The 27,572-nt window shown below is 44.5% G+C and overlaps 1 protein-coding gene across 2 annotated transcripts in view; it reads left to right on the top strand.

The window, feature by feature from the left end:
- The window catches only part of LOC140429672 (uncharacterized), a 67,266-nt gene that overhangs the window by 1,334 nt on the left and 38,360 nt on the right, over positions 1 to 27,572 (top strand). Inside the window, exon 2 of one of the 2 annotated variants that reach the window (XM_072516964.1) lies at positions 16,050 to 16,226. The exons of the other annotated variant lie outside the window; for it this stretch is intronic. Coding sequence (XP_072373065.1) covers positions 16,050 to 16,226 — 177 coding nt within the window. The remainder of the gene's footprint in view (positions 1 to 16,049; positions 16,227 to 27,572) is intronic. 2 annotated transcript variants of the gene reach the window in all.

Genomic DNA, 27,572 nt, shown 5'->3' with positions numbered 1-27,572 from the left:
GAAATAAACCTGGTGGAGCCTGATGAAGTGACATTAGGCCAGATTTTCATTGAGCTTGTTATTGAGTCGTGGTAAAGTTCAAAGTGGGCTGGTACATGATGTATTTCCATACATTTAAGGAATCAACAATACATGGAGCGAGAGCTGCCAATTTCTAAGTGCCAGATCGCACAGACAAGGTTGGACATTCAACTCAGCAATGATTGCCGAAAATTCAAACAGCCTAGATGTTGCTACATAAAACTAGGAGCTACACCAGACTAATTGTCATAAAATAGAGACTTCTGCATATCATTTATCAGAACAAGGATAGAACTTTGCATTCGGCACCACCTTTCATGATGCCCCCAAATGCTCCACAGCCAGTGAAATATTTTTAAACTATTTGGGCTATGGGCAGCAAGTACATAGAACATAGAACAATACAGCGCAGTACAGGCCCTTCGGCCCACGATGTTGCACCGAAACAAAAGCCATCCAACCTACACTATGCCATTATCATCCATATGTTTATCCAATAAACTTTTAAATGCCCTCAATGTTTGCGAGTTCACCACTGTAGCAGGTAGGGCATTCCACGGCCTCACTACTCTTTGCGTAAAGAACCTACCTCTGACCTCTGTCCTATATCTATTACCCCTCAGTTTAAAGTTATGTCCCCTCGTGCCAGCCATATCCATCCGTGGGAGAAGGCTCTCACTGTCCACCCTATCCAACCCCCTAATCATTTTGTATGCCTCTATTAAGTCTCCTCTTAACCTTCTTCTCTCCAACGAAAACAACCTCAAGTCCATCAGCCTTTCCTCATAAGATTTTCCCTCCATACCAGGCAACATCCTGGTAAATCTCCTCTGCACCCGCTCCAAAGCCTCCACGTCCTTCCTATAATGCGGTGACCAGAACTGTACGCAATACTCCAAATGCGGCCGTACCAGAGTTCTGTACAGCTGCAACATGACCTCCCGACTCCGGAACTCAATCCCTCTACCAATAAAGGCCAACACTCCATAGGCCTTCTTCACAACCCTATCAACCTGGGTGGCAACTTTCAGGAATCTATGTACATGGACACCTAGATCCCTCTGCTCATCCACACTTTCAAGAACTTTACCATTAGCCAAATATTCCGCATTCCTGTTATTCCTTCCAAAGTGAATCACCTCACACTTCTCTACATTAAACTCCATTTGCCACCTCTCGGCCCAGCTCTGCAGCTTATCTATATCCCTCTGTAATCTGCTACATCCTTCCACACTATCGACAACACCACCGACTTTAGTATCGTCTGCAAATTTACTCACCCACCCTTCTGCGCCTTCCTCTAGGTCATTGATAAAAATGACAAACAGCAACGGCCCCAGAACAGATCCTTGTGGTACTCCACTTGTGACTGTACTCCATTCTGAACATTTCCCATCAACCACCACCCTCTGTCTTCTTTCAGCTAGCCAATTTCTGATCCACATCTCTAAATCACCCTCAATCCCCAGCCTCCGTATTTTTTGCAATAGCCTACCGTGGGGAACCTTATCAAACGCTTTGCTGAAATCCATATACACCACATCAACTGCTCTACCCTCGTCTACCTGTTCAGTCACCTTATCAAAGAACTCAATAAGGTTTGTGAGGCATGACCTACCCTTCACAAAGCCATGCTGACTATCCCTGATCATATTATTCCTATCTAGATGATTATAAATCTTGTCTCTTATAATCCCCTCCAAGACTTTACCCACTACAGACGTGAGGCTCACCGGCCTATAGTTGCCGGGGTTGTCTCTGCTCCCCTTTTTGAACAAAGGGACCACATTTGCTGTCCTCCAGTCCTCTGGCACTATTCCTGTAGCCAATGATGACATAAAAATCAAAGCCAAAGGTCCAGCAATCTCTTCCCTGGCCTCCCATAGAATCCTAGGATAAATCCCATCAGGTCCCGGGGACTTATCTATTTTCAGCCTGTCCAGAATTGCCAACACCTCTTCCCTACGTACCTCAATGCCATCTATTCTATTAGCCTGGGGCTCAGCATTCTCCTCCACAACATTATCTTTTTCCTGAGTGAATACTGACGAAAAATATTCATTTAGTATCTCGCCTATCTCTTCAGACTCCACACACAATTTCCCATCCCTGTCCTTGACTGGTCCTACTCTTTCCCTAGTCATTCGCTTATTCCTGACATACCTATAGAAAGCTTTTGGGTTTTCCTTGATCCTTCCTGCCAAATACTTCTCATGTCCCCTCCTTGCTCGTCTTAGCTCTCTCTTTAGATCCTTCCTCGCTACCTTGTAACTATCCATCGCCCCAACCGAAACTTCACACTTCATCTTCACATAGGCCTCCTTCTTCCTCTTAACAAGAGATTCCACTTCCTTGGTAAACCACGGTTCCCTCGCTCGACGCCTTCCTCCCTGTCTGACCGGTACATACTTATCAAGAACACGCAGTAGCTGATCCTTGAACAAGCCCCACTTATCCAGTGTGCCCAACACTTGCAGCCTACTTCTCCACCTTATCCCCCCCAAGTCACGTCTAATGGCATCATAATTGCCCTTCCCCCAGCTATAACTCTTGCCCTGCGGTGTATACTTATCCCTTTCCATCATTAACGTAAACGTCACCGAATTGTGGTCACTGTCCCCAAAGTGCTCTCCTACCTCCAAATCCAACACCTGGCCTGGTTCATTACCCAAAACCAAATCCAACGTGGCCTCGCCTCTTGTTGGCCTGTCAACATATTGTTTCAGGAAACCCTCCTGCACACACTGTACAAAAAACGACCCATCTATTGTACTCGAACTATATCTTTTCCAGTCAATATTTGGAAAGTTAAAATCTCCCATAATAACTACCCTGTTACTTTCGCTCATATCCAGAATCATCTTCGCCATCCTTTCCTCTACATCCCTAGAACTATTAGGAGGCCTATAAAAAACTCCCAACAGGGTGACCTCTCCTTTCCTGTTTCTAACTTCAGCCCATACTACCTCGGCAGAAGAGTCCCCATCTAGCATCCTCTCCGCCACCGTAATACTGCTCTTGACTAGCAGCGCCACACCTCCCCCTCTTTTGCCTCCTTCTCTGAGCTTACTAAAACACCTAAACCCCGGAACCTGCAACATCCATTCCTGTCCCTGCTCTATCCATGTCTCCGAAATGGCCACAACATCGATGTCCCAGGTACCAACCCACGCTGCCAGTTCCCCTACCTTGTTTCGTATACTCCTGGCATTGAAGTAGACACACTTCAAACCACCTACCTGAACACTGGCCCCCTCCTGCGATGTCAAATCTGTGCTCCTGACCTCTATACTCTCATTCTCCCTTACCCTAAAACTACAATCCAGGTTCCCATGCCCCTGCTGCATTAGTTTAAACCCCCCCAAAGAGCACTAACAAATCTCCCCCCCAGGATATTTGTGCCCCTCAGGTTCAGATGTAGACCATCCTGTCTGTAGAGGTCCCACCTTCCCCAGAAAGAGCCCCAGTTATCCAAAAATCTGAATCCCTCCCGCCTGCACCATCCCTGTAGCCACGTGTTTAAATGCTCTCTCTCCTTATTCCTCATCTCACTATCACGTGGCACGGGCAACAACCCAGAGATAACAACTCTGTTTGTTCTAGTTCTGAGCTTCCATCCTAGCTCCCTGAAAGCCTGCCTGACATCCTTGTCCCCTTTCCTACCTATGTCGTTGGTGCCAATGTGGACCACGACTTGGGGCTGCTCCCCCTCCCCCCTAAGGACCCGGAAAACACGATCCGAGACATCACGTACCCTTGCACCTGGGAGGCAACATACCAAACGTGAGTCTCTCACGCTCCCACAAAATCTCCTATCTGTGCCCCAATGGGAGTGGGGCAAGTAGGAGAGTGGGACAAAGTGGGTTGCTCTTGTAAAGAGCCGGCACAAGCATGATGGTCCAAAAGGTCTTTCTGCATTTCTGTGCTTCATTTTAAAATTTCATTCCAGGGATGTGGGTGTCGCTAGCTGGGTCAGCATTTGTTGCCAATCCATAATTGGCCTTGAGAAGGTGGTGGTCAACAGTTTTCTTGAACCGCTGCAGTTCCTGTTGTGTAGATATACCCACAGTGCTGTTAGGGACATCATTCCAGGATTTTGACCCAGTGACAGTGAAGGAACTGCCCTATATTTCCAAATCACGGTGGTAAGTGACTTAGAGGGAAACATCCAGGTGGTGGTGGTCCCATGTGTCTGCTGCCCTTGACCTAGATGGCAGTGGTTGCAGGTTTGGATGGTGCTGCTGTCTAAGGAGCTTTGGCAAGTTTCTGCAGTTCATCTTTGTAGATGTTAGACACTGCAGCGATTGTCCTGCAACATGTTATGATCCAAAGTATATTCACCATTGTAGGGAAGTGCAACAGTCACTCTGTAGACAACAAGATTCTACAAACAGCAATTACTAAATAATGTAATTTTGGTGTTTTTGTTTGTGTGGTTGGCTAGGATGTTTGAAGGTCTCCACTGTTCTTCCAATGTGTCAGAGAATCTTTTACGTCCATCTAAAATGGAAGAAGGGACCTCACATGAATTCCTCTTCCAAAAGACTCATCGACGATGATGGTGAATAGTATCATGTGAGAGTACTTTTAAGAAATGGATGTTTACAAATGGGTGTGTATATAAGTATCTGTCATGAGAGTACCTTTAAGAAATGGGTGTTTATTACGGCAGTGATGTCAGAGAGTGGATTGAGCTGGGCTGTCTGTCAGCTTTTTATTTTTGTTTTAGGCGGTTTGCTGCAGGGTGTGTTTTAGTTTCTTTTTCAGAGCTGGATAGCTGCAGTCACAGCCAGAAGGTGTATGGATCTCTCTCTGTAATCTAAAGACTGTAAATCGATCCTGATGATTTAAAACTAACAACAGGAGTGACTTTAACCTAATGTGCTTCTGGTAAGAGGTGTTTTAAGTTTTATGGATGTTAAAAGGAAAGCATAAAGGATTAATTAGTGTTGTATCCTTTGGGGGTTGTATTTGAATTAATGGTTGCTAAGATGTTCACTGTATGTTTTAGAAAGGTTAACTTGAGTTCATAGAATAAACATAGTTTTGCTTTAAAATATATTTCTCCATTTCTGCTGTACCATACCTGTAGAGTGGGCCGTGTGCTCCCCATACCACAATCTATTAAAATTTGTTGGTCAGGTGAACTCCATGATACACTTTGGGGTTCTCTAAACCCTGGCCCATAACAAATTGGGGGCACGTCCGGGATAAAAGTGTATCTATTGGATTGGCTTTGTGAACTTAAAGACAGTGAGGGGTGAGCAAATTGTAGGTGCTTTTCAGGTGCGGTATTCTAGTTTAAGTAGGGAGTGTGTTGTGGACAATGGCTCTTTCAGAGGCTCAGAGGTTTTTGGGGTGGAGACGGTCACACACAGTACCTTACGGACAGAGGCTAAAAACAGACAGATTTGGCAAAAACATTGAAGTTAACATTACCTGACAAAATGCGAAAAGATGAGGTAATTATGGAGGTGGCTAAGCATTTAAAGTTACCTGAGATAGAGTTTGACTCATTGGAAATGGCAAAAATTCAGTTGCAAATTAAACAAGTGGAACATGAGAAACAATTACAGCGCTTGAATACAAAAGAGAGAGGATGGGGCTGTTTAGCACAGGGCTAAATCGCTGGCTTTGAAAGCAGACCAAGGCAGGCCAGCAGCACGGTTCAATTCCCGTAACAGCCTCCCCGAACAGGCGCCAGAATGTGGTGACTAGGGGCTTTTCACAGTAATTTCATTTGAAGCCTACTTGTGACAATAAGCGATTTTCATTTTTTCATTTTTCAAAAAGAAAGAGAAAGAGAGAGAAGAAAGGAAAACAAAAAGAATAGCCCCAGCAGAACAAAAAGAAAGAGAAAGGGAGATACAGATCAGGGAAAAAGATAAAGAGAGAGAGTTTGAACTTCAGAAAATGGCCAGGAAACATGACAGTCAGTTAAAATTGGCAGACGTAAAGGGAAACGTACAGTTGGATGATAGTGATGAGGATAGTGAGAAAGAGCATCAAAGTCGAAGGCTTGGTGGGGATCTATTTAAATATGTCCAAGCAGAGCCAAGGTTTGACGAGAAGGCGGTAGAAGCCTTTTTCATTTCATTTTAGAAGGTGGCTAAACAAATGAAATGGTCACAGGAGATGTGGGTATTACTGGTTCAAACAAAGCTGGTAGGTAGAGCTAGTGAAGTGTTTGCATCACAGGTACCGGAGGAGGTACCTGGAATGTATGAGAAGGTGAAAAAAAATCCATCGTAGGTGCATATGAACTAGTGCCTGAAGCTTACAGACAAAGGTTTAGAAATTTAAGGAAAGGATTTGGTCAAATATACATGGAGTTTGAAAGGATCAGACAGAGTAATTTTGATAGGTGGATAAGGACTTTGAAAATAGACTATTCGTATGAAGCTCTCAGAGGAATTATACTTTTGGAGGAGTTTAAAAATTCAATTCCTGATGTAATGAGAATTCATGTGGAAGAGCAGAGGGTTAAAACTGCGAGATTAGCAGCAGAAATGGCAGATGATTATGAATGAGTTCATAAATCAAAGCTTGGTTTCCGACATCAGTTTCAGCCTGTGAGGGATAGAAACTGGGGACATGAGAAATACTCAAGTGGTAAAGGTAAAGGTGATCTGATGGGAGGAAATAAGAGGAATGTACCTCCGATTTTAAAAAAAATTCAGGAGGGTGGAAAAGAAATGAAGAGTTTCAAATGTTTTCACTGTAATAAACGAGGCCATGTAAAGTCACAGTGATGGTGGTTGAAGAAAAGCATTGGGAAGGCTGATGTGGTAAAACAGGATAAAACAGTGGGGTTTGTGAAAGTGGTAAAGGAAAGCCCAAGTGTCGCGAAGGAGGTGCAAAAGATTGTACAGACTGATCAAGAGGTGATTGATAAGAAGGTGCCAGATTTCTTTGAAGAATTTACTTGTGTGGGTAAAGTTTACTCATGTGTATCAGGAGTAGCAGGTAAAGAAGTCACAATTTTAAGAGACACGGGAACTAGTCAGTCTTTAATGGATGAGTAGTTATGTAGTCTGGGAAGAATGTTGCCAGAAAAGCTGGTAATATGTGGAACTCAGGGTGAGAGGAGTAGTGTTCCATTATATAAGGTAAGGTTGGAAAGTCCAGTGAAGAGTGGTGAAGTGGTAGTAGGAGTAATAGAGAAACTATCTTGTCCAAGAATACAATTTATCTTGGGTAATGATATAGCTGGATCGCAGTTGGGAGTGATGCCTACTGTCGTTGATAAGTCAGTGGAAAATCAGACAACTGAAGTGTTGAAGGACGAATATCCAGGGATTTTTCCGTATTCTGTAGGAATAAGGTCGCAAAGTCACAGGTTAAGACAAGAGGAGAAATCAAAGAGTGAAGATGAAGTTGAAGTGCAATTATCAGAAACGATTTTTGATCGGATGGTTGAAAAAGAACAAGAACAGGTGGAGGATAAAGCGGATAGTTTTAGTTCAGGAAAATTGACGGAGTTACAACAGAAAGATATAGAAATAAAACGGATGGATCAGAAAGCATATACGGGAGAGAAATCTGAGTGTATACCAGAGTGTTATTACTGTAAAAGTGATGTCTTGAAGAGAAAATGGAGACCTTTACATATGCAGGCGGATGAAAATTGGGCAGAAGTTCATCAAGTAGTATTGCCGGTAGGGGATAGAAAGGAGGTGTTGCGAGTTGCACATGAGGTACCAGTGGGAGGTCATTTGGAAATAAGGAAAACTCAAGCTAAAATCCAGAAACATTTTTATTGGCCTGGACTACATAAAGATGTCGTTAAATTTTATCAATCACGTCACACATGTCAAGTGATAGGGAAAGCTCAAGCAGTGATAAAACCAGCACCCTTAATACCCATCCCAGCATTTGAGGAACCTTTCACAAGGTTCCTAATTGATTGCGTAGGACCGCTTCATAAAACAAAAAGTGGGAAACTATATCTTTTGACGACAATGAATGTGTCTACTAGGTTTCCAGAGGCCATTCCAATACGTAATATTACAGCTAAAAAGATTGTGGAGGAGTTGCTTAAATTCTTTACCAGATATGGACTACCCACAGAAATACAGTTGGATCAAGGATCAAATTTTACCTCCAGGTTATTCAAAGAAATTATGGACAGCTTAGGAATAAAACAATTTAAATCAACTGCGTACCATCCAGAATCACAGGGAGCGTTAGAAAGGTGGCATCAGACATTAAAGACAATGTTGAGGGCTTATTGTCAAGATTATACAGAGGATTGGGATAAAATAATTCCATTCGTACTGTTTGCAATTAGGGATGCACCTAACGAGTCAACCAAATTTAGTCCTTTTGAACTAATTTTTGGTCATGAGGTAAGAGGACCACTTAAATTGATTAAGGAAAAATTGGTGAGTGAGAAATCACAAATTACATAATTGGTTTACGTGTCAAATTTTAGGGAATGATTAAATAGAGCAGGTGAATTGGCTAGACAACATTTAAAAGTTGCACAAAATGTGATGAAACTGGTAGCGGACGAGAAATCCAAAGTTCGTAGTTTTGCCAGTGGAGATAAAGTTTTAGTGTTGTTGCCAGTGGTTGTGCAAGGTTTTGTGGACCTTATCAGATTGAAAGGAAATTAAGTGAGGTGAATTATGTGGTAAAAATACCAGATAGAAGGAAAACTCACCAAGTGTGTCATGTGAATATGCTTAAAAGGTACTTTGAAAGGGAAGGAGAGAAAAAGGAGGAGGTTTTAATGATTCTCACTCAAAGTGACAAACCAAATCCAGATGACTCTGAATTTGACATATCTCAAATCAAATTGGAAAATGAGGATGTTCTTAAAAATTGGGATAAATTGTTGAGCTTCCTTCCAGAGGAAAAACGGACTGACCTGACAGAGTTATTGTTATCACGTGGGCAAGTTTGTAGAGATAAATTGGGAAGTACTAAAATGGCTATACATGATGTAGATGTGGGAAATGCTGTTCCAATCAAACAACATCCATATAGACTTAACCCTTTAAAATTGGCACAGGTTAACAAAGAGATTGAGAGTATGCTTAAAAATGGCATAATTGAAGTGGGCTGCAGCCAATGGAGCTCACCCATAGTGATGGTACCTAAACCAGACGATACCCAATGGTTGTGTGTGGACTATAGAAAGGTTAATGCAGTCACAAGAACGGACTCTTATCCTATCCCACGTTTGGAGGATTGCATTGAGAAAGTGGGACAATCAGCTTTTATTTCCAAACTGGATTTACTTAAAGGTTACTGGCAGGTACCTTTATCCGAAAGGGTGAAGGAGATTTCAGCTTTTGTGACTCCAGATGGTACATGCCAATTCAAAGTTGTGCCATTTGGCATGAGGAGCGCCCCAGCCACATTGCAGCGGTTGACTAACAAAGCCGTTTCAGGATTACCCAATTGTGCGGTATACATCGACGATCTGGTAATGTTCAACCAGACATTGAAAGAACATTTAAAACATCTGATGGAGTTATTCGATCGACTTCAGGAGGCGGGTTTGGTGGTAAACCTAGCCAAAAGTGAATTTGGAAAAGCCCAAGTCACTTTCCTTGAGGAATTTCCGATGCCCTCAAGACGAAGGGAAATAATGCGATTTCTTGGCATGAGGGGATTTGATCAAACCTTTATGCAAATGTTTTGTAGCGTGGTTGCTCTACTGATGGACTTGCAGAAGAAACGTCGAAAATTTCAGTGGACAGCGGACTTTCAACAGGCATTTGACGTCCTGAAAGCTGTGATAACCAATGCTTCTGTGTTGGAGAATTACAAGGGACTCTGTGATCAGGTTGAACTACAGTATCTGACTTTAAAGAGAAATGTCGAGGCGTAGAGAAATGGATGGATCGTGCAGAGACCTTCCTGTTCAAGGAGACTGTCAATCGAGAAGGATTTCAGTTGGAGGAAGAAAAACGAAAAAAAAATGGACTATATTATTATACCTGTTTGCGTGTGTTGTTTTTAGAAACAACAAAGTATATTTACTCTGTGCATTTCTTAAAGGATAGTGAAAAGGTGAAAAATGAAACCATCTTGAAGTTGATGGTTTATTTTTTTTTCTTGGGGGGAGGTGTCATGTGAGAGTACCTTTAAGAAATGGGTGTTTATAAATGGGTGTGTATATAAGTATCTGTAGTGAGAGTACCTTTAAGAAATGGGTGTTTATTACTGCAGTGATGTCAGAGAGTGGGTGGAGCTGGGCTGTCTGTCAGCTTTTTACTTTTGTTTTAGGCGGTTTGCTGCAGGGTGTGTTTTAGTTTCGTTTTCAGAGATGGATAGCTGCAGTCACAGCCAGAAGGTGTATGAATCTCTCTCATTTTCATTTTTTCATTTCTGTAATCTAAAGACTGTAAATCAATCCTAGTGATTTAAAACTAATAACAGTAGTGACTTTAACGTGATGTACTTCTGGTAAAAGGTGCTTTAAGTCTTATGGATATTAAAAGGAAAACTTAAAGGATTATTTAGTGTATTCTTTGGGGGTTGTATTTGAATTAATGGTTGCTAAGATGTTCACTGTATGTTTTAAAGAAGTTAACTTGAGTTCATAGAATAAACATTCATAGAATCATAGAAGTTTACAGCATGGAAACAGGCCCTTCGGCCCAACCAGTGCATGCCGCCCAGTTTTTACCATTAAGCTAGTCCCAGTTGCCCGCACTTGGCCCATAACCCTCTATACCCATCTTACCCATGTAACTATCTAAATGCTTTTTAAAAGACACAATTGTACCCGCCTCTACTACTACCTCTGGCAGCACATTCCAGACACTCACTACCCTCTGAGTGAAGAAATTGCCCCTCTGGGCCCTTCTGAGTCTCTCCCCTCTCACCTTAAACCTATGCCCTCTAGTTTTAGACTCCCCTACCTTTGGGAAAAGATGTTGACTATCTACCTTATCTATGCCCCTCATTATTTTATAGACCTCTATAAGATCACCCCTAAGCCTCCTACGCTCCAGGGAAAAAAGTCCCAGCCTATCCAGCCTCTCCTTATAACTCGAACCATCAAGTCCCGGTAACATCCTAGTAAATCTTTTCTGCACTCTTTCTAGTTTAATAATATCCTTTCTATAATAGGGTGACCAGAATTGCACACAGTATTCCAAGTGTGGCCGTACCAATGCCTTGTATAACTTCAACAAGACGTCCCAACTCCTGTATTCAATGTTCTGACCAATGAAACCAAGCATGCCGAATGCCTTCTTCACCACCCTGTCCACCTGCGACTCCACCTTCAAGGAGCTATGAACCTGTACTCCTAGATCTCTTTGTTCTATAACTCTCCCCAACGCCATACCATTAACTGAGTAGGTCCTGGCCTGATTCGATCTGCCAAAATGCATCACCTCACATTTATCTAAATTAAACTCCATCTGCCATTCGTCGGCCCACTGGCCTAATTGATCAAGATCCCGTTGCAATCCTAGATAACCTTCTTCACTATCCACTGTGCCACCAATCTTGGTGTAATCTGCAAACTTACTAACCATGCCTCCTAAATTCTCATCCAAATCATTAATATAAATCACAAATAACAGTGGACCCAGCACCGATCCCTGAGGCACATCACAGGCCTCCAGTTTGAAAAACAACCCTCTACAACCACCCTCTGTCTTCTGTCGTTCAGCCAATTTTGAATCCAATTGGCAACCTCACCCTGGATCCCGTGAGCTTTAACCTTCTGCAACAACCTACCATGCGGTACCTTGTCAAAGGCTTTGCTAAAGTCCATGTAGACAACGTCTACTGCACTGCCCTCACCTACCTTCTTGGTCACCCCCTCAAAAAACTCAATCAAATTTGTGAGACATGATTTTCCACGCACAAAGCCATGCTGACTGCCCCGAATCAGTCCTTGCCTCTCTAAATGCTTGTAGATCCTGTCTCTCAGAATACCTTCTAGCAACTTACCTACTACAGACGTTAGGCTCACCGGTCTGTAGTTCCCAGGCTTTTCCCTGCTGCCCTTCTTAAACAAGGGCACAACATTCGCCACTCTCCAATCTTCAGGCACCTCACCTGTGGCTGCCGATGATTCAAATATCTCTGTTAGGGGACCCGCAATTTCCTCCCGAGCCTCCCACAACATCCTGGGATACATTTCATCAGGTCCCGGGAATTTATCTACCTTGATGCGCTTTTAGACTTCCAGCACCTCCTCCTCTGTAATATGCACACTTCTCAAGGCATCACTATTTATTTCCCTTAGTTTCCTAACATCCATGCCTTTCTCCACCGTGAATACCGATGAGAAATATTCATTCAGGATCTCACCCAACTCTTGTGGCTCTGCACATAGATGTCCTTGTTGATCCTTAAGAGGCCCTACTCAGTCCCTAGTTACTCTTTTTCCCTTTATGTATCTGTAGAAGCTCTTTGGATTCTCCTTTGCATTATTTGCCAAAGCAATTTCATGTCCCCTTTTTGCCCTCCTGATTTCCCTCTTAACTCTATTTCGACAATCTCTATACTCTTCAAGGGATCCACTTGATCCCAGTTGTTTATGTACGTCATATGCCTCCTTCTTCTTTTTGACCAGAGTCTCAATATCTCGAGTCATCCAGGGTTCCCTACTTCTACCAGCCTTGCCCTTCATTCTAAAGGGAATGTGCTTACCCTGAACCCTGGTTAACACATTTTTAAAAGCCTCCCATTTACCAGCCGTCCCTTTGCCTGCCATTTGTCTCCCCCAATCTACCTCTGAAAGTTCCTGTCTGATACCATCAAAATTGGCCTTGCCCCAATTAAGAATTTTAACTCTTGGGCCAGACCTATCATTCTCCATAGCTATCTTAAAACTAATGGAGTTATGGTCACTTGTCCCAAAGTGATCCCTCACTAACACTTCTGTCACTTGCCCTTCCTTATTTCCCAAGACGAGGTCAAGTTTTGCCCCCTCTCTAGTCGGTCCATCCACATACTGAATGAGAAATTCCTCCTGAATACGCTCAACAAATTTCCCTCCATCCAAGCCCCTAATGCTATGGCTGTCCCAGTCAATGTTGGGAAAGTTAAAGTCCCCTACTATTGTTTTGCTTTAAAAAAATACTTTTCCATTTCTGCTGTACCACACCTGTAGAGTGGGCCGTGTGCTCCCCTTACCACAATCTATTAAAAGTTGTGGGTCAGGTGAACTCCATGATACACTTTGGGGTTCTCTAAACCCTGGCCCATAACAATAGTGTATCATGCCTTCGACACAGCAATGAAATGTGACCTTACATTATGTATTCCAGTCTCACCACTCCAGCATCTCACCATAGGAATTGGAGATGAGAGTGCTGCTACCATTATGGCAAGAGTGTATCATAAAGTGTATCTGTATTCAGCTTCAGACAATTTAGCTTTTTTTCCATGCTCGTTTAAATTACCACACTTGGGACAAGCAGCTTTTCCCTGTGGGCCCCACTGGACGACTTATGGACATAACCTTGCTGACACTTCAGTGCAGTAAAGCAGGAGTGCTGCATTGTCGGAGGTTCGATGTTTCAGGTGCAAAATTAAACCAAGTCCTTATCTAGCCTGATGGATGGATGTAAAAGATCTATGGCACTATTCCAACAGAGGCAAGGAGCATTCCCCAGAGTCCTGGCAAACGTTTTATGCCTCAGTCAATGCCACAAAAACAAAGAGATTATGTGGCTATTTAAGGGGAGCCAATGGCGTTGTGGTATTGTCACTGGGCTAGTAAGCGAGAAACCCAGGGTAATGCTCTGGAGACCCGGGTTCGAATCCCACCACAGTAGATGTTGAAATGTGAATTCAATAAAATCTGGAATTAAAAGTCAAATGATGACCATGAAACCATTGTTGACTGTTGTAAAAACCCATCTGGTTCACTAATGTTCTTTTAGCGAAGAAAATTTGCACCCCTTACTTAGTGTGGCTTACATGTGACTTCAGATCCACAGCAATGTGGTTGACACCTAAATGCTCTCCGAGATGTGTAATAAATGTTGGCCCAGCCAGCAATGCCCAGGTCCCATGTACAAATAAATCATAAAAAATTTTTTTATTGCTGTTTGTGGGATATCGCTGTGCACAAAATTGGCTGTTGTGTTTCCCTCATTGCAACAGTGCCCACACTTCAAAAAGTAACTAATTGGCTGCAAAACACTGTGACACTCAGAATGCATGGAATGTGTTAGAAATGGATGTTTTTTTGGACTAATTTGTTTGTTCAGCATGGTAGTTTCAAAACCAGCAGAAGCTTGTTGAGAATTAGACTACGTCTACCGGGAATTATCTGAAGATACGTAATAATCAGAAGACAGTAATGAGGTATCAATATGGATGTAATAAAGAACAAGGAAGTATATTAGGTGCATCAAACTTGTTCCTTTCACAATCTAATTACAAGATATCCCATGGTGGACTATACGCTACTTAGCTCCAGAATGATAGTCCTGCTAAACCTCCCTTGACTTTCAAAGATAATGAAACAAAGATCCCAAACATCAAAGCTGATATGCTATTTTGGCTCAGGTGAGTCAGAAGTTCATGGAGTCAAACCTTACTCATTATTTTAATCTGTACTCTGAAGAGACATACAGTGCCGTATTGAATAAACGTTTCAATGTTGGAATTGGGATCCATTAAATGATGCACTAAACTGAAGCACCTAGATTTTAACGGGTCAGGTGGATGTTAAAGATCTCCTAAGAACATAAGAATTAGGAGCAGGAGTAGGCCACCTGGCCCTTCAAGCCTGCTTCGCCATTCAATGAGATCATGGCTGACCTTTTGTGGACTCAGCTCCACTTTCCCACCCGAACACCATAACCCTTTATTCCTTTATTCTTCAAAAACTATCTATCTTTATCTTGAAAACATTTAATGAAGGAGCCTCAACTGCATCACTGGGCAGGGATTTCCATAGATTCTCAACCCTTTGGGTGAAGAAGCTCCTCCTAATAATTCTATTTGAAGAATAGCAAGGAATTCTACAATTTTCATGGTCGACTTTCCTTCCTCAAACAACACCTCCAAAGATCTGTGTTTACTGACCACCCCAGATTGCCCTTGAGAAGGTGATGATGAGCTGCCTTCTTGAACCATGTGATATGGATACCCACAGTGCTGGAAGGGAGGGACTTCCAGGATTTTGGCCCAGTGGCAGTGAAGAGAACAGTAATTTATTTAGAATGGTGTATGGCTTGGAGGGAAACCTGCATGTGGTGGTGGTGTTCCCATGAGACTGCTGCCATTATTAACCCCATGGTATTTATGGATTGCCATGAATAGATTCACCTGCATGACAACAATTTAAAGAAATATTATCAAAAAATGGTTGTTATTGGAGTGAAAGGCCATGCTATGGGCCAGGGTTTAGAAAACTCCAAAGTATACCATGGAGTTCACCTGACCCACAACTGTTTATAGATTTTGGTTATGAGGAACAGAAGGGTCTATCTGTCAGGTGTTATTCAACAGAGGCCTTAAGCACTTTTAATCAAAAACAAAGTTTATTCTACAAATTCAGTTAACATTTTTATAAACACACACAGTGAGCATTTTTATCAAGTACAAACATAAATACCCCACAGCTACAGTATTCTATATATAACCCTTAATGTCTTCCCTAACTGTTTCAATCAAGTAACAACCTCCATAAACCCGAAAACCCTTTTACCAAAACAGTGGGTTTGAGTTCCTTCCAGAAAACAGTTATTATTGTTAAATTAAAGTGATCTGGAGACACATTTTAACATGCAGAGCGAGAGAGACACACAAGACTTTTCTGTCTGAATCCAGCTTCCAAAATGTGTAAACAAAAGTAAAGTTCAAAGCCACAGCCAACTCCCAGCTCAAAAACGACACTAAAAACCCAAGCCACAGCCCAGCTCCACCCACACAATGACATCACTGAAGCCATTTGATAATACAAAATATTTCTTAAAGGGACATTCCCATGACAGCCAGGACTTAGACCTGACAACTACAACCATAGTTTGATCTGCGATCATTCAATTTAGCAGCAGGAATAACTTATTTTCCCATCTACACATTATCACAAGGTAGACCAAGAAGACACAACAGAAAAAGATGAAGAACAGCCTGCCGAGACTGGGTTAGCTGTCATAGAAACCGGCCTTTCAGTCATCCACATTGCTCAATCTGTCATAGAGATTGAACACTTTGACGTGGAAATTGTGGAACTAGAGTCCGATTTGGATGAAGATGACCAGGAGCCTGTGAGTATCCTGATTCAAAGAGTTTGCATCCCTTTCTTAGCCATCTACTCTCCCTGATGTCTTTGCATTGCTGGTTTGCTGTTGTGTCCTTGTCTCTTTCTTTCCTTCTCTGCCACATCTCTCCTTCAATGATTTTTCTTCTGCATTGGTCTGTGTTTTTCCTCATCTTTCGGTGAGACATGCACAAGTTGCTTGGGTTGAGATGCTGCTTCAGGTTACCTTGAGAGTGGGGTTTGCAAAGGAGAATCATAGAATCTCTACAGTGCAGAAGAAGGCCATTCGGCCTATCGAGTCTGCACCGACTCTCCGAAAGAGCACTCTATCTAGACCCAATGTCCCGCCATATTCAGGCACCCCACCTAATCTTTAGACACTAAGGGCAATTTATCATGACCAGTCCTTCTAACCTGCGCATCTTTGGACTGTGGGAGGAAACTGGAGCACCCGGAGGAAACTCACGTTGACAAGGGGAGAACGTGCAAACTCTGCACAGACAGTCGCCTGAGATCGGAATCAAACACAGGTCTCTGGCGCTGTGAGGCAGCAGTGCTAACTACTGTGCCACCGTGCTGCCCTTCAGTGGCTCCCCTTCATTTCCTTCCTCATGAATACTGGTTCCCTTATTCTGTAATTTCAGGTGTTTCCCTTACTCCTTCCCACTGCACATTCTCCTTTCTCCCATCCCCTCATTTCCATCACTAACTTTACCATTCCCTCTCCTTTTTTTTAAAAGACTTTGCATCTGTCCCTGCTCACTTATATCCTTGTCAGACACTGTGTGCGGGATTCTCCGACCCCCCGCCGGGTCTGAGAATCGCCATGGTGGGGCGGTGGCCTGAATCCCGCCCTGCCGCTCCGACGCCAGCTGCCGAATTCTCCGGCGCCGGTTTTTTGGCGGGGGCGGGGATCGCGCCGCGCTGGTCGGGGGCCGTTGGCAGTGCCCCCCCCCCGGCGATTCTCCGGTCCCCGATGGGCCGAGCGGCTACCCGTTTTCGACCAGTCCTGCAGGCGTGGATTAGACCAGGTCCGTACCGGCGGGACCTGGCTCTGAGGGCGTCCTGAGGAATCTTGGGGGGAATCCGGCCCCTGGGGGGGGGGGGGGGGGGGGGGGGGCCACCACGGTGGCCTGGCCTGCGATTGGGGCCCACCGATCTGCGGGCGGGCCTGTGCTGTGGGGGCACTCTTTCCCTCCTCGCCGGCCTCTGTAAAGCTCCGCCATGGCCAACGCAGAGAAGAAACCCCCTGCGCATGCGCAGGAATCACGCCAGCAGTTCTGGGAACACGCTGGCACTCCTGCACATGCGCAAACTCGCGCCGGCTGGCAGAGGCCCTTCAGCGGCGGTTGGCACAGCGCCAACCACTCTAGCGCCGGCCTAGCGCCCGAAGGTGTGGAGGATTCCGCACCTTCCGGGCGGCCCGACGCCGGAGTGGTTCACACCACTCTTTGGCGCCGAAACGGCCCGCCCCGCTGGATAGCGGAGAATCCCGGCCAGTGTCTTTATTCTCTATCCATTTTTCCCAATACCGTAGTTCACCCCTCATCCCCCTCCCACTTATCATTTCTCCCTTTCTGATTCTCTCAGAGGTTGTTCATTTTCAAAATTCAACCCTTTTTTCCAAGAAAGAGACATTCCCAATGCCTCGTAGGTGTAAGAAATTAGAATTTGTCTATATATTTGTTTCTGGAACAGACCTCTTCATTCACCTGAGGAAGGAGCAGTGCTCCGAAAGCTAATGACATCGAAACAAACCTGTTGGACTTTAACCTGGTGTTGTAAGACTTCGTACTAAGAAATTAGAGTCCTTGTCATCATAATTAGTATTGACTAACCTTTCCAGATAATCAGTTGGCTTCAACATTTAATGAACACAATATTACCCAGAGAAACACATGCAAACACTCTGACACCACTGTCTCTGACTATGTAACAGTCTGGTTCCTCTCTCACACATCTCTTTCTGTCTGACCTTAGCCCTCCTTCACTTAATACATTAAAACTTACAGAATATAAAAATGCTACAGCAGATATATTATCATGGCACACTCATTTTTATCTCTCTCTCATACTGACACATCGCTCACATGCGCGCGCACGCACACATGCACACACAGGCACACACACAGCCTCTTTCATTAAAAAAAAACTCAATATAGATTTGGGCTCAGTAAAGGTTTTATAATTTATCCCAGCATTTTTCAAAATTAGTTAAATATATAAGCTCTGAAGCAGAAAGTGCTGGAAGGCAAAGGAAAAAAAATCTAACTATACAACTGACTGCACGCAATACACCCTGAGAAATGGAGTACACTATAGTCAGATTGCACATTCTAAATTCAGTGCACAGTGCCAAGCTTTAGGGAAAAAATATCAAGTCCAAGCCCAGACGTTTGAAAGACACCGAGGCATTACAAATAAAAATGTTTATTGAAAGCATTAAAGGTGCATAAAAAGGAGAAGATCACATGTGTTCAAGTTCCACTCCAGATCCATGAGTACATAATCTAGGCTGACACTTCGCAGAAACATAAGCAGGCCATTTAGCCTCTTGAACCTTTGCATTCAGTCAGATTATGGCTAATCTGAGCATAACTCCATATCCCCACCTTTGTGCCCACATTCCTTGATACCTTTGGATACCCTTGCAAGAGACTTACACTCTTCAAGTGTTATCTTTTATATTAAATAATAAGCCACTCTGACCTATCAGGTGGGTGAAAACAATCATATTGGACAATTCGTAGAAGCCACAGGGTATTCCCACGTTGTTCTGATCAACATTTCATCCCTCACCCAACAACACTAAAACTGATTATCTATTTGTGCCTAACACTGTTTCTGGAATATTACCATGTGCAAACTAGCTGCACTGTTTGCAAACACAATAACAGTGACTGCACTTCAAAAAATAGCATTGGCTGTTAAAACACTTTTAGATGACATTGCAGATCCAGTGGAGGGGATGGGGGAGGTCATACGGATACTTAGGGATTTTGGAGACTTCTCGGGATACGAGCTAAATGTGGGAAAAAACAAGCTTTTTGTGGTGCATGCGAGGGGCCAGAAAAAGAGGTTGGGAGAGCTACCGCTCAAGATGGTGGAGAGGAGCTTTCGGTACTTGGGCATCCAGGTGGCCAAGAGCTGGGGGGTCTTGCACAAGCTCAATTTAGCACAGCTGGTGGATCAGATGGAGGAGGACTTTAGGAGGTAAGTCATGCTGCCACTCTCCCTGGCGGGCAGGGTGCAGTCCGTTAAGATGACGGTCCTCCCTAGGTTCTTGTTCGTCTTCCAGTGCCTGCCCATTCTTATCCCCAAGTCCTTTTTTGAGCGGGTATATAGGAGTATTACGGGATTTGTGTGGGCAAATAAAACCCTGTTTCCCTGTTTTTGGAGCGCAGCCGGGGGGGGGGGATGGTTGGCGCTGCCGAACTTGTGCAGCTATTACTGGACAGCGAATGTTTCTATGATTCGGAAATGGGTAATGGAGGGAGAGAGGGCAGCGTGGTAACGATTGGAAGCGGTGTCCTGTACAGATACTAGCCTGAGGGCACTGGTGACGGCACCGTTGCCGCTTCCGCCGAAACTGTATACCACGAGCCCGGTGGTGGCGGCGACACTGAGGATTTGGGGGCTGTGGAGACGGCATAGGGCATAGGGGGGAGGTAGGGGCCTCAGTCTGGACCCCGATACGGAACAACCACAGGTAGGATAAACGGCGGGTTCCTAAGCTGGCACCGGGCGGGAATCAAATGAATGGGGGACTTGCTTATCGATGGGACATTTGCCAGTCTGAGGGCGTTAGAAGAGAAATTTGGGTTGTCCCCGGGGAACACTTTTAGGTACATGCAGATTCGGGCGTTTGTGAAAAAGCAGGTGGGGGAATTCCCGCTGCTACCTGCCCGGAGAATAGAGGACAGGGTGGTCTCGGGCGTGTGGGTGGGGAATGGCACAGTATCGGACATATACCAGGAGCTGCAGGAGGCAGAGGAGGCCTCGGTGGAAGAGCTGAAGGGCAAGTGGGAGGAGGAGCTGGGTGAGGATCATGAGGAGCACATGACAGGGGCGAGAATGAGTAAATTCTTTGGGTAGAGGGGTAGAGGACAGATGTGTGAGATGTTCAGGGAGCCCAGCGAACCATGCCCATATGTTTTGGACATGCCCGGTACTTACGGAATTTTGGAAAGGCTTTGCAAAGGCTATGTCCAAGGTCTTGGACACTCGGGAAAACCGAGCTGGGGGATAGCGATATTTGGGGTATCGGATGATCCGGGAGTGCAGGAGTCGAAAAAGTTCTAGCTTTTGCCTCCTTGGTAGCCCGGAGAAGGCTCTTGTTAATGTGGAGGGGTGCGAAGCCCCCAAGCGTAGAGACTTGGGTCAGTGACATGGCGGGGTTTCTCATGTTGGAGAGGATAAAGTTTGCCTTGCGAGGGTCCTTGCAGGGGTTCTCCAGGCGGTGGCAACCGTTCCTTGACTTTCTCGCGGAACGTTAGATGGCGGTCAGCAGCAGCAGCAATCCAGGGGGGTGGGGGGGGGGTGGGGGGGGGTTGATTTCATTTTATTTGTAAGGGGAAAATGCCCCACCTTGTTTTCTGTTTGTTAAATTGTTAATTTGTTCGAGGGTTAAGTTGTTTTTGTTGGCATACTGTTTTGTTCTCTTTGCATTATATTTTCTTTTGTAGTGGTTTGTAAAAATTGCTGAAAAATTTTGAATAAAACCATTTAAAAAACAATAAACACTTTTAGATGTCCTGACGGTGTGTAAGGTGCTCTATAAGTGCTGCTTCATTCATTTGTTCTTCTTTCATTCTTCCTTTGTATTTAGTTAGTCATGTTGTTGTGAACTCCTGGATTTGAATACAACAACAGAGAAGTCTTGCTTAGATCGCACCTGGAGTACTGTGTACTTGTTCCCGAATGGTAGGACTGCCCTATGAAGGGAGACTGGGGAAACTAGGCCTGTATTCTATCGGGTTTCGAAGAATGAGAGGTGATCTCATTGAAACCGGAAAAATATTTAAAGGGATAGACAGAGTAGATGCAGACAAGATATTTCCCCTGGTTTGGGAGTCTGTAACCAGGTGACACAATTTCAAAATAAGGGGGAAGTCACTTAAGACCGAGATGAGGAGATTTGTTTTTACTCAGAGTTGCGAACCTTTGGAATTCTCTACCCCAGAGGGCTGTGGAAGCTCGGTCGTTGAGTATGTTTAAGACAGAGGTTGAAGATTTCTAAGTACCAATGACATACGGGATTTGGGGATAGTTTGAGGAAAAGCTATTGAAGTGAAAGATCAACCATGCTCTTATGGAATGTGGAGCAAGCTCAATGACCTATTACCACGCCAAAGTCCTATGTTCCTATAAAATGTGCAACTTATTGAATTATTGGGCTAGATTTTGCAGTTAACAGTGAAACAAATGCACTCACAACTGACCTCAAAGAAACCTACCCACAAAAATCTAGTGACCTTTGTGGTTCAGCCTTCCCCTTTTCCGACGCAGTTTAAATCTGATGCCAAGGCAAGGTGATCTCCAGGCGTGCAGCAGCAATGATGTCAACAAGTAGGATAAACAGCCAATCACATTGATGTACAAAGCAAGTAGGAAGGAACTTAAGGTCGGAGTTAGGAAGGCTAAAAGGGGTAATGGCAAACAGGATTAAGGAAAATCCTGACGCGTTTTATACATATGTAAAGCGCAAAAGGGGAGCCAGAGAAAGGGTTGGTCCATTCAAGGATGTTGGAGGGAATCTATGTATGGAACCAGAGGAAATGAGAGAGATACTAAATTAATACTTTGCCTCAGTATTCACCAAGGAGAAGGACTTTGTGGATGAGAAGTATAGGGTAGAGTGTGTAAATATTCTGAGTCATGTTGATATTAATAAAGAGGAGGTATTGGACATCTTAAAAAGCATTAAAGTAGATAAGTCCCCAGGGCATGATGGGATCTACCTAGAATACTGTTGGAGGCAAGGGAGTAAATTGCAGGGGCCTTGACAGCAATCTTTGTATCTTCATTGGCTACAGGTGAAGTTCCAGAGGACTGGAGAGTAGCCAATGTTGTTCCATTGTTTAAAAAGGGCAGCAGGGATAATCCAGGAAATTATAGGCAGGTGAGCCTTACGTCAATGGTAGGGAAACTATTGGAAAAGATTCTTAGAGATAGGATTTATTCACATTTGTAAGCAAATGGACTTATTAATAATGTTCAGCATGGTTTTGTGAAGGGGAGGTCGTGCCTCACTAATTTGATCAACGTTTTCGAAGAAGTGACAAAGATGGTAGATGAAGGACAGGCAGTAGATGTTGTATACATGGACTTCAGGAAAGCCTTTGACAAGGTACCTCATGGTAAACTGGTACAAAAGGTGAAGTCACATGGGATCAAAGGAGAGCTGGCAAGTTGGATACAGAACTGGCTGGAGCACAGAAGACAGAGGGTAGTGGTAGAAGGGTGCTTTTCTGAATGGAAGGTTGTGATTAGCGTTCCACAGGGATCAGTTCTGGGGCCTTTGTTGTTCGTGGTGTATATAAATGATTTGGAAGAAAATGTAGCTGGTCTGATTAGTAAATTCATAGACAACACAAAAATTGGTGGAGTTGCAGATAGTGAAGAGGATTGTCAGAGGATACAGCAGGATATAAACTGGGTTGGAGTCTTGGTTGGAGAAATGGCAGATGGAGTTTCATCTGGACAAGTGTGAGGTAATGCACTTTGGAAGGTCCAATGCATGTATAAATTACACAATAAATGGTAGAACTCTTGTGAGTACTGACAGGCAGAAAGATGTAGGCATGCATGTCCGCCAATCACTGAAAGTGGCAATACATGTGGATAAGGTGGTCAAGAAGGCATACGGCATGCTGGCCTTCATCGGTTGGAACATTGAATATAAAAATTGGCAAGTCATGTTGCAGCTGGCCAGGACCTTAGTGAGGCCTCATTTGGAATATTGTGTACAATTCTGGTCACCACACTACCAGAAGGATGTGGATGGTTTGCAGAGGGTACAGAAGCGGTTTACTAGGATGTTGCCTGGTATAGAGGACATTAGCTATGAGGAGAAGTTCGATAAACTCGGTCTGTTCTCACTGGACTGACGGAGGTTGAGTGGCGACCTGATAGAGGTCTACAATATTATGAGTGGCATGGACAGACTGGATAGTCAGATGCTCTTTATAGGGTAGGAGAGTCAAGTACTAGGGGACATAGGTTTAAAGTGCGTGGGGAAAAGTTTAGAACAGATGTACGAGGCAAGCTTTTTACACAGAGGGTGGTAAATATGTCGAACGCGCTGCCTGGGGAGGTGGTGGGAGCAGGTACGATAGTGGCATTTCAGGGACATCTAGACAAATATATGAATAGAGTGGGAATGGAAGGACACAGACCTCGTAAGTGCAGACGGATTTAGTTTAGGCAGGTACCTTGGTCGGCGCAGGCTTGGAGGGCCGAACGGTCTGTTCCTGTGCTGTATTGTTCTTTGTTCTTTGTTGCTCTTTGTATTCTCATAGACAACAAACCAGGAAGTTAAAAGCTTTTTTTTTGCTTTTAAGCTAAATTTTCAGATAATCAAATAAATAATTATGATTGAATTGATATAAATGCTAAAATAATTTTTTTTAATTTAAAAATTATTCAAATGTTTTTTTCTCATAACAGAGAAAGTTTACATTCCATAAATATATAATTAGCTTTTCAGAATCAGTGAGGAAAATTACCAGTAATTATGAAGGTAGTATGCCGTTAAAACCCAAGTTACATCTCATACAACAAAGTCTCTCCATGAGACTAAAGGTGGAAAATTTGAATCATGAATTCACTGATTGCTTCAGGATTGAAACTTGGGTGGGGGTACTTCAACAACGCACCCTCTGGAGGAGCATTGAGTTACTAGCAGTGACGTTTCCACTTTATTCTGTGCAAGTGCAAACTCCCAAAGTTGCTGTCAGTTTCTGAAAAGTTACCAACCCTTTCTCTGTCTTGAGCAACTCGAAACCCAGGCAAGATTGAAGTGTTAATCCACATTTCTGACATTAGAAATTAAAAAGCACAAACCAACACAGAAGAAAAATAATGACAGATACAAAAACATGTTCAGAGAGTATTTTAAAACAAATGGAAATGCAGAAGCCAGATTGCCAAAGTCATGGCCATTTACCAGATTCGTAAAATGGCAGTCATTCTCACACTGTTGACAGCGAGGACATCAATGCCAACTGCAGTGCAATGAAACACAGAATTTAGTATATCATTGTTTGTTTCAGCAATAGTATGTCAGTTCAAAACAATTAAAAAATGTTCGGCTACGAAAATAAACATTTCTCCAGTTCCGTGGGTACCCTTAATGGTTAAAATTACTTTGAGAGTCTCATTTGGTTTTTTATTAACTTACTTAAAGGCACGCATTAGGAAGCCATTAATTGGAAATTTTGCTAAAGAGTTTTTTCTATTACTGCTTCACAGTTTATTCAGACAATCATCAAACTGTCTTTTCCCCCACAGCAGCCATTTTATGAAAGAAGCCCATGCCAAAGGGAATTGAACCACAATGAAGAGATTGTTCCATTCATTGCACTATATGTTCTTCTCTCTTGATTGAAGATTAACAGGGATTTTTCATTCTATCCTTGCCAGTATTCCTCTCCCAAATAACGTCACGAAAAGTAGATTATCTGACCATTCCTTCAGTTGATGTATGGGAAATATTGCTGTGTGCAAAATGGGCGGTTTCATTTACTTTTAAAACTAAACAGACTCTACTTAAATAGTAATTCATTTGTACATGGAGCACTTCAGGACATTAAGAGAAGATAACGCTCTACATCATTACACATTCTTTTTTTTCCAGTTCATTGACCAGGGCCCATGAATATAAGATGGTCACTAAATGAATCCAATAGGGAATTCAAGATAAATTCTTTTTTATCCAGAGAGAGGGTTAGCACAGTGAGTATTTAAGGCACATAGCACAGATACATTTACAGGAAAGTTATGTAAACATGAGGGAGAAAGTAAAAGAAGAACATGGTAAGATGAAGAGAAACTGAAGGAGGTTTGTGCAAAGTATAAATGCCGGCATGGACCATGAATGGTTTGTTTCTGTGCTGTACATTCGGGGAGTTGGTGATCTCCCTGAACGTGTAATCCAGAGACCCAGGCGAACGGCCAGGGAACATGGCTTCAACTCCCAAAATAGCAGCTAGTGGAATTTGAATTCAATTAATACATCAGCAATTTAAAGCAAGTTTTTGTAATGATGGCCATGAAACTATATTAGAAACATAGAACGCAGGAGCAGGAGACGGCCATTCGGCCCTTCGACCATGCTTTGCCATTCATTATGATCATGGCTCATCATCCAACTTAGTAACCTGTTAGGGGCACACAGTGGCACAGCTGCCTCACGGCGCCGAGGCCCCAGGTTCAATCCCGACTCTGGGTCACTGTCCATGTGGAGTTTGCACATTCTCCCCGTGTTTGCGTGGGTTTCGCCCCCACAACCCAAAGATGTGCAGAGTAGGTGGATTGGCCACGCTAAATTGCCCCTTAATTGGAAAAAATGAATTGGGTACTCTAAACTTATTTTTTTTTAAACTTAGTAGCCTGTTCCCGCTTTCCCCCCATATCCTTTGATTCCTTTAACTCCAAGCGCAATATCTAACTCCTTCTTGAAAACATGGATTCTCGGTCGACCAATCCCAATATCGGGAAAGGCGATTAGGTGGAGAATCGATTTTGATGGCAAAATTGCGGCTGGTGCTGGGTTCATGCCAAATCGCGATTCCCCGGTGCCTCGACAGTGGGTTCAATGCATTCCACTCCGCACGTACTGTAAACGCCGTTTGCATATCATTAGCGGGCCTGACCCGGTGTTCTCTGGTGTTTCCACGATTCTCCCCTCCACTGGGGGGGAATTCCTGATGACGAGGTTCACTTGTGCTGTAAAACATCGGGAAATAGGCTCTGTAGCTGATGAGGGAGAGGGAGGAGATGGGACATGTCGAGGCCCGACCGTGGGCTGCCCATTCCTGATACTGGCCAGACTGGCTGGTATGGGGGGGCCCTTCTAGGCCGGGGGGGGGGGGGGGGGTTTGTATGGGGGATGGGCCGTGGGCCGGGGTGACCTCCGATGTGACTGGGGCTGTGTCCAGGCTCGGACTGGGACATTTTCGCAGCCTGTAAGGCAGCCATCTTGTTGCGCACCCCACTGACCACCCACCGTGTTCCTGCAGAGCACCACTGGCCACATGGGTGCCCACACGCCACCATGCCTGAACCCCACCCTCCGCCAGACCACCCATGCTAAACGGCCACCATCCACCGGTGGGGCATCATGCGACAATGTCCACAGTAGCCCCTACAGCGGGGTGCCGGACAGGGGCCGCGGAGCATACCACTGGCAAGGGCCTCACCAATCGATGGTACCCTTCAGAGCAAGGATGGGTACTAGGGCCAGAGGCCTATAAGGTGCCAGGCACCGATAGGGCCAGGGGTGCAGGGATGGGGGGAGGAGGTTGGGAAGGACATGCGGGAGCAGGGTGCACAGTGCCAACCAGAGCCAACGTGTAGCCCATTGGACCTGGTTGGGCACTGGGGTACGTACCATGCTAAATGTCGGCCTTTCACCTCTTGCAGACAATGGATATCGGAATACAACCAGCAATGGTGGTCTTCCTCCTAGTCGCCACAGCCCTGGGGGATGCACTGCGGCTGTACGAGCTGCTGCTGCTTGAGGAGGAGGAAGCTGCAGCAACGGGCATGTCCCAGAGGAACTGGTGGCAGCCGCCCCACAGGCCGGGGAGGAAGAGTGCAAAGGAGGCACCGCATGATGCCTTGGATGTACTGGCAGCACCTGTCGTTCGAGGACCTGCTGGACCGGGCATACCGACGAGGACTCAGCTGAGTAGGGGACAGTGCGACATATCTGCCGAATCATGACGCACTAAGCACCGCAGGGGAATGGGAGAGGACACCCGCTTCCGGTGGTCGTCAAGGTGACGGCCGCCCTGAAACTCTACACCAGGGGGTCCTTCCAGGCGCCAAGTTGAGTCCTGTCCGGAATCTCACAGAGCTCGGTGCACAGGTGCATCTGTGCCATCATGGAGGCTCAATACGTCAATATCAATGTGGACCAAGCCCACTAGGATGCCCGGGCAGCGGGGTTTGCCACCATTGCCGAGATGCCCTGAGTGCAGGGGGTGAATGACAGGATGCTGTCACCCTACAATCACCTGCAGGTGGCAGACCGGTTTACACATACCAAAATGGGTTCCATTCGATGACCATCAGCTGATCATCATTCACGTCTGCACCCGATACCCGCAAACACGGGAGAATGTGTAAA

Source organism: Scyliorhinus torazame, chromosome 1 (genome assembly GCF_047496885.1).
Source record: "Scyliorhinus torazame isolate Kashiwa2021f chromosome 1, sScyTor2.1, whole genome shotgun sequence".
NCBI lineage: Eukaryota > Metazoa > Chordata > Chondrichthyes > Carcharhiniformes > Scyliorhinidae > Scyliorhinus > Scyliorhinus torazame.
This window is presented reverse-complemented; position numbering and strand designations above follow the sequence as displayed.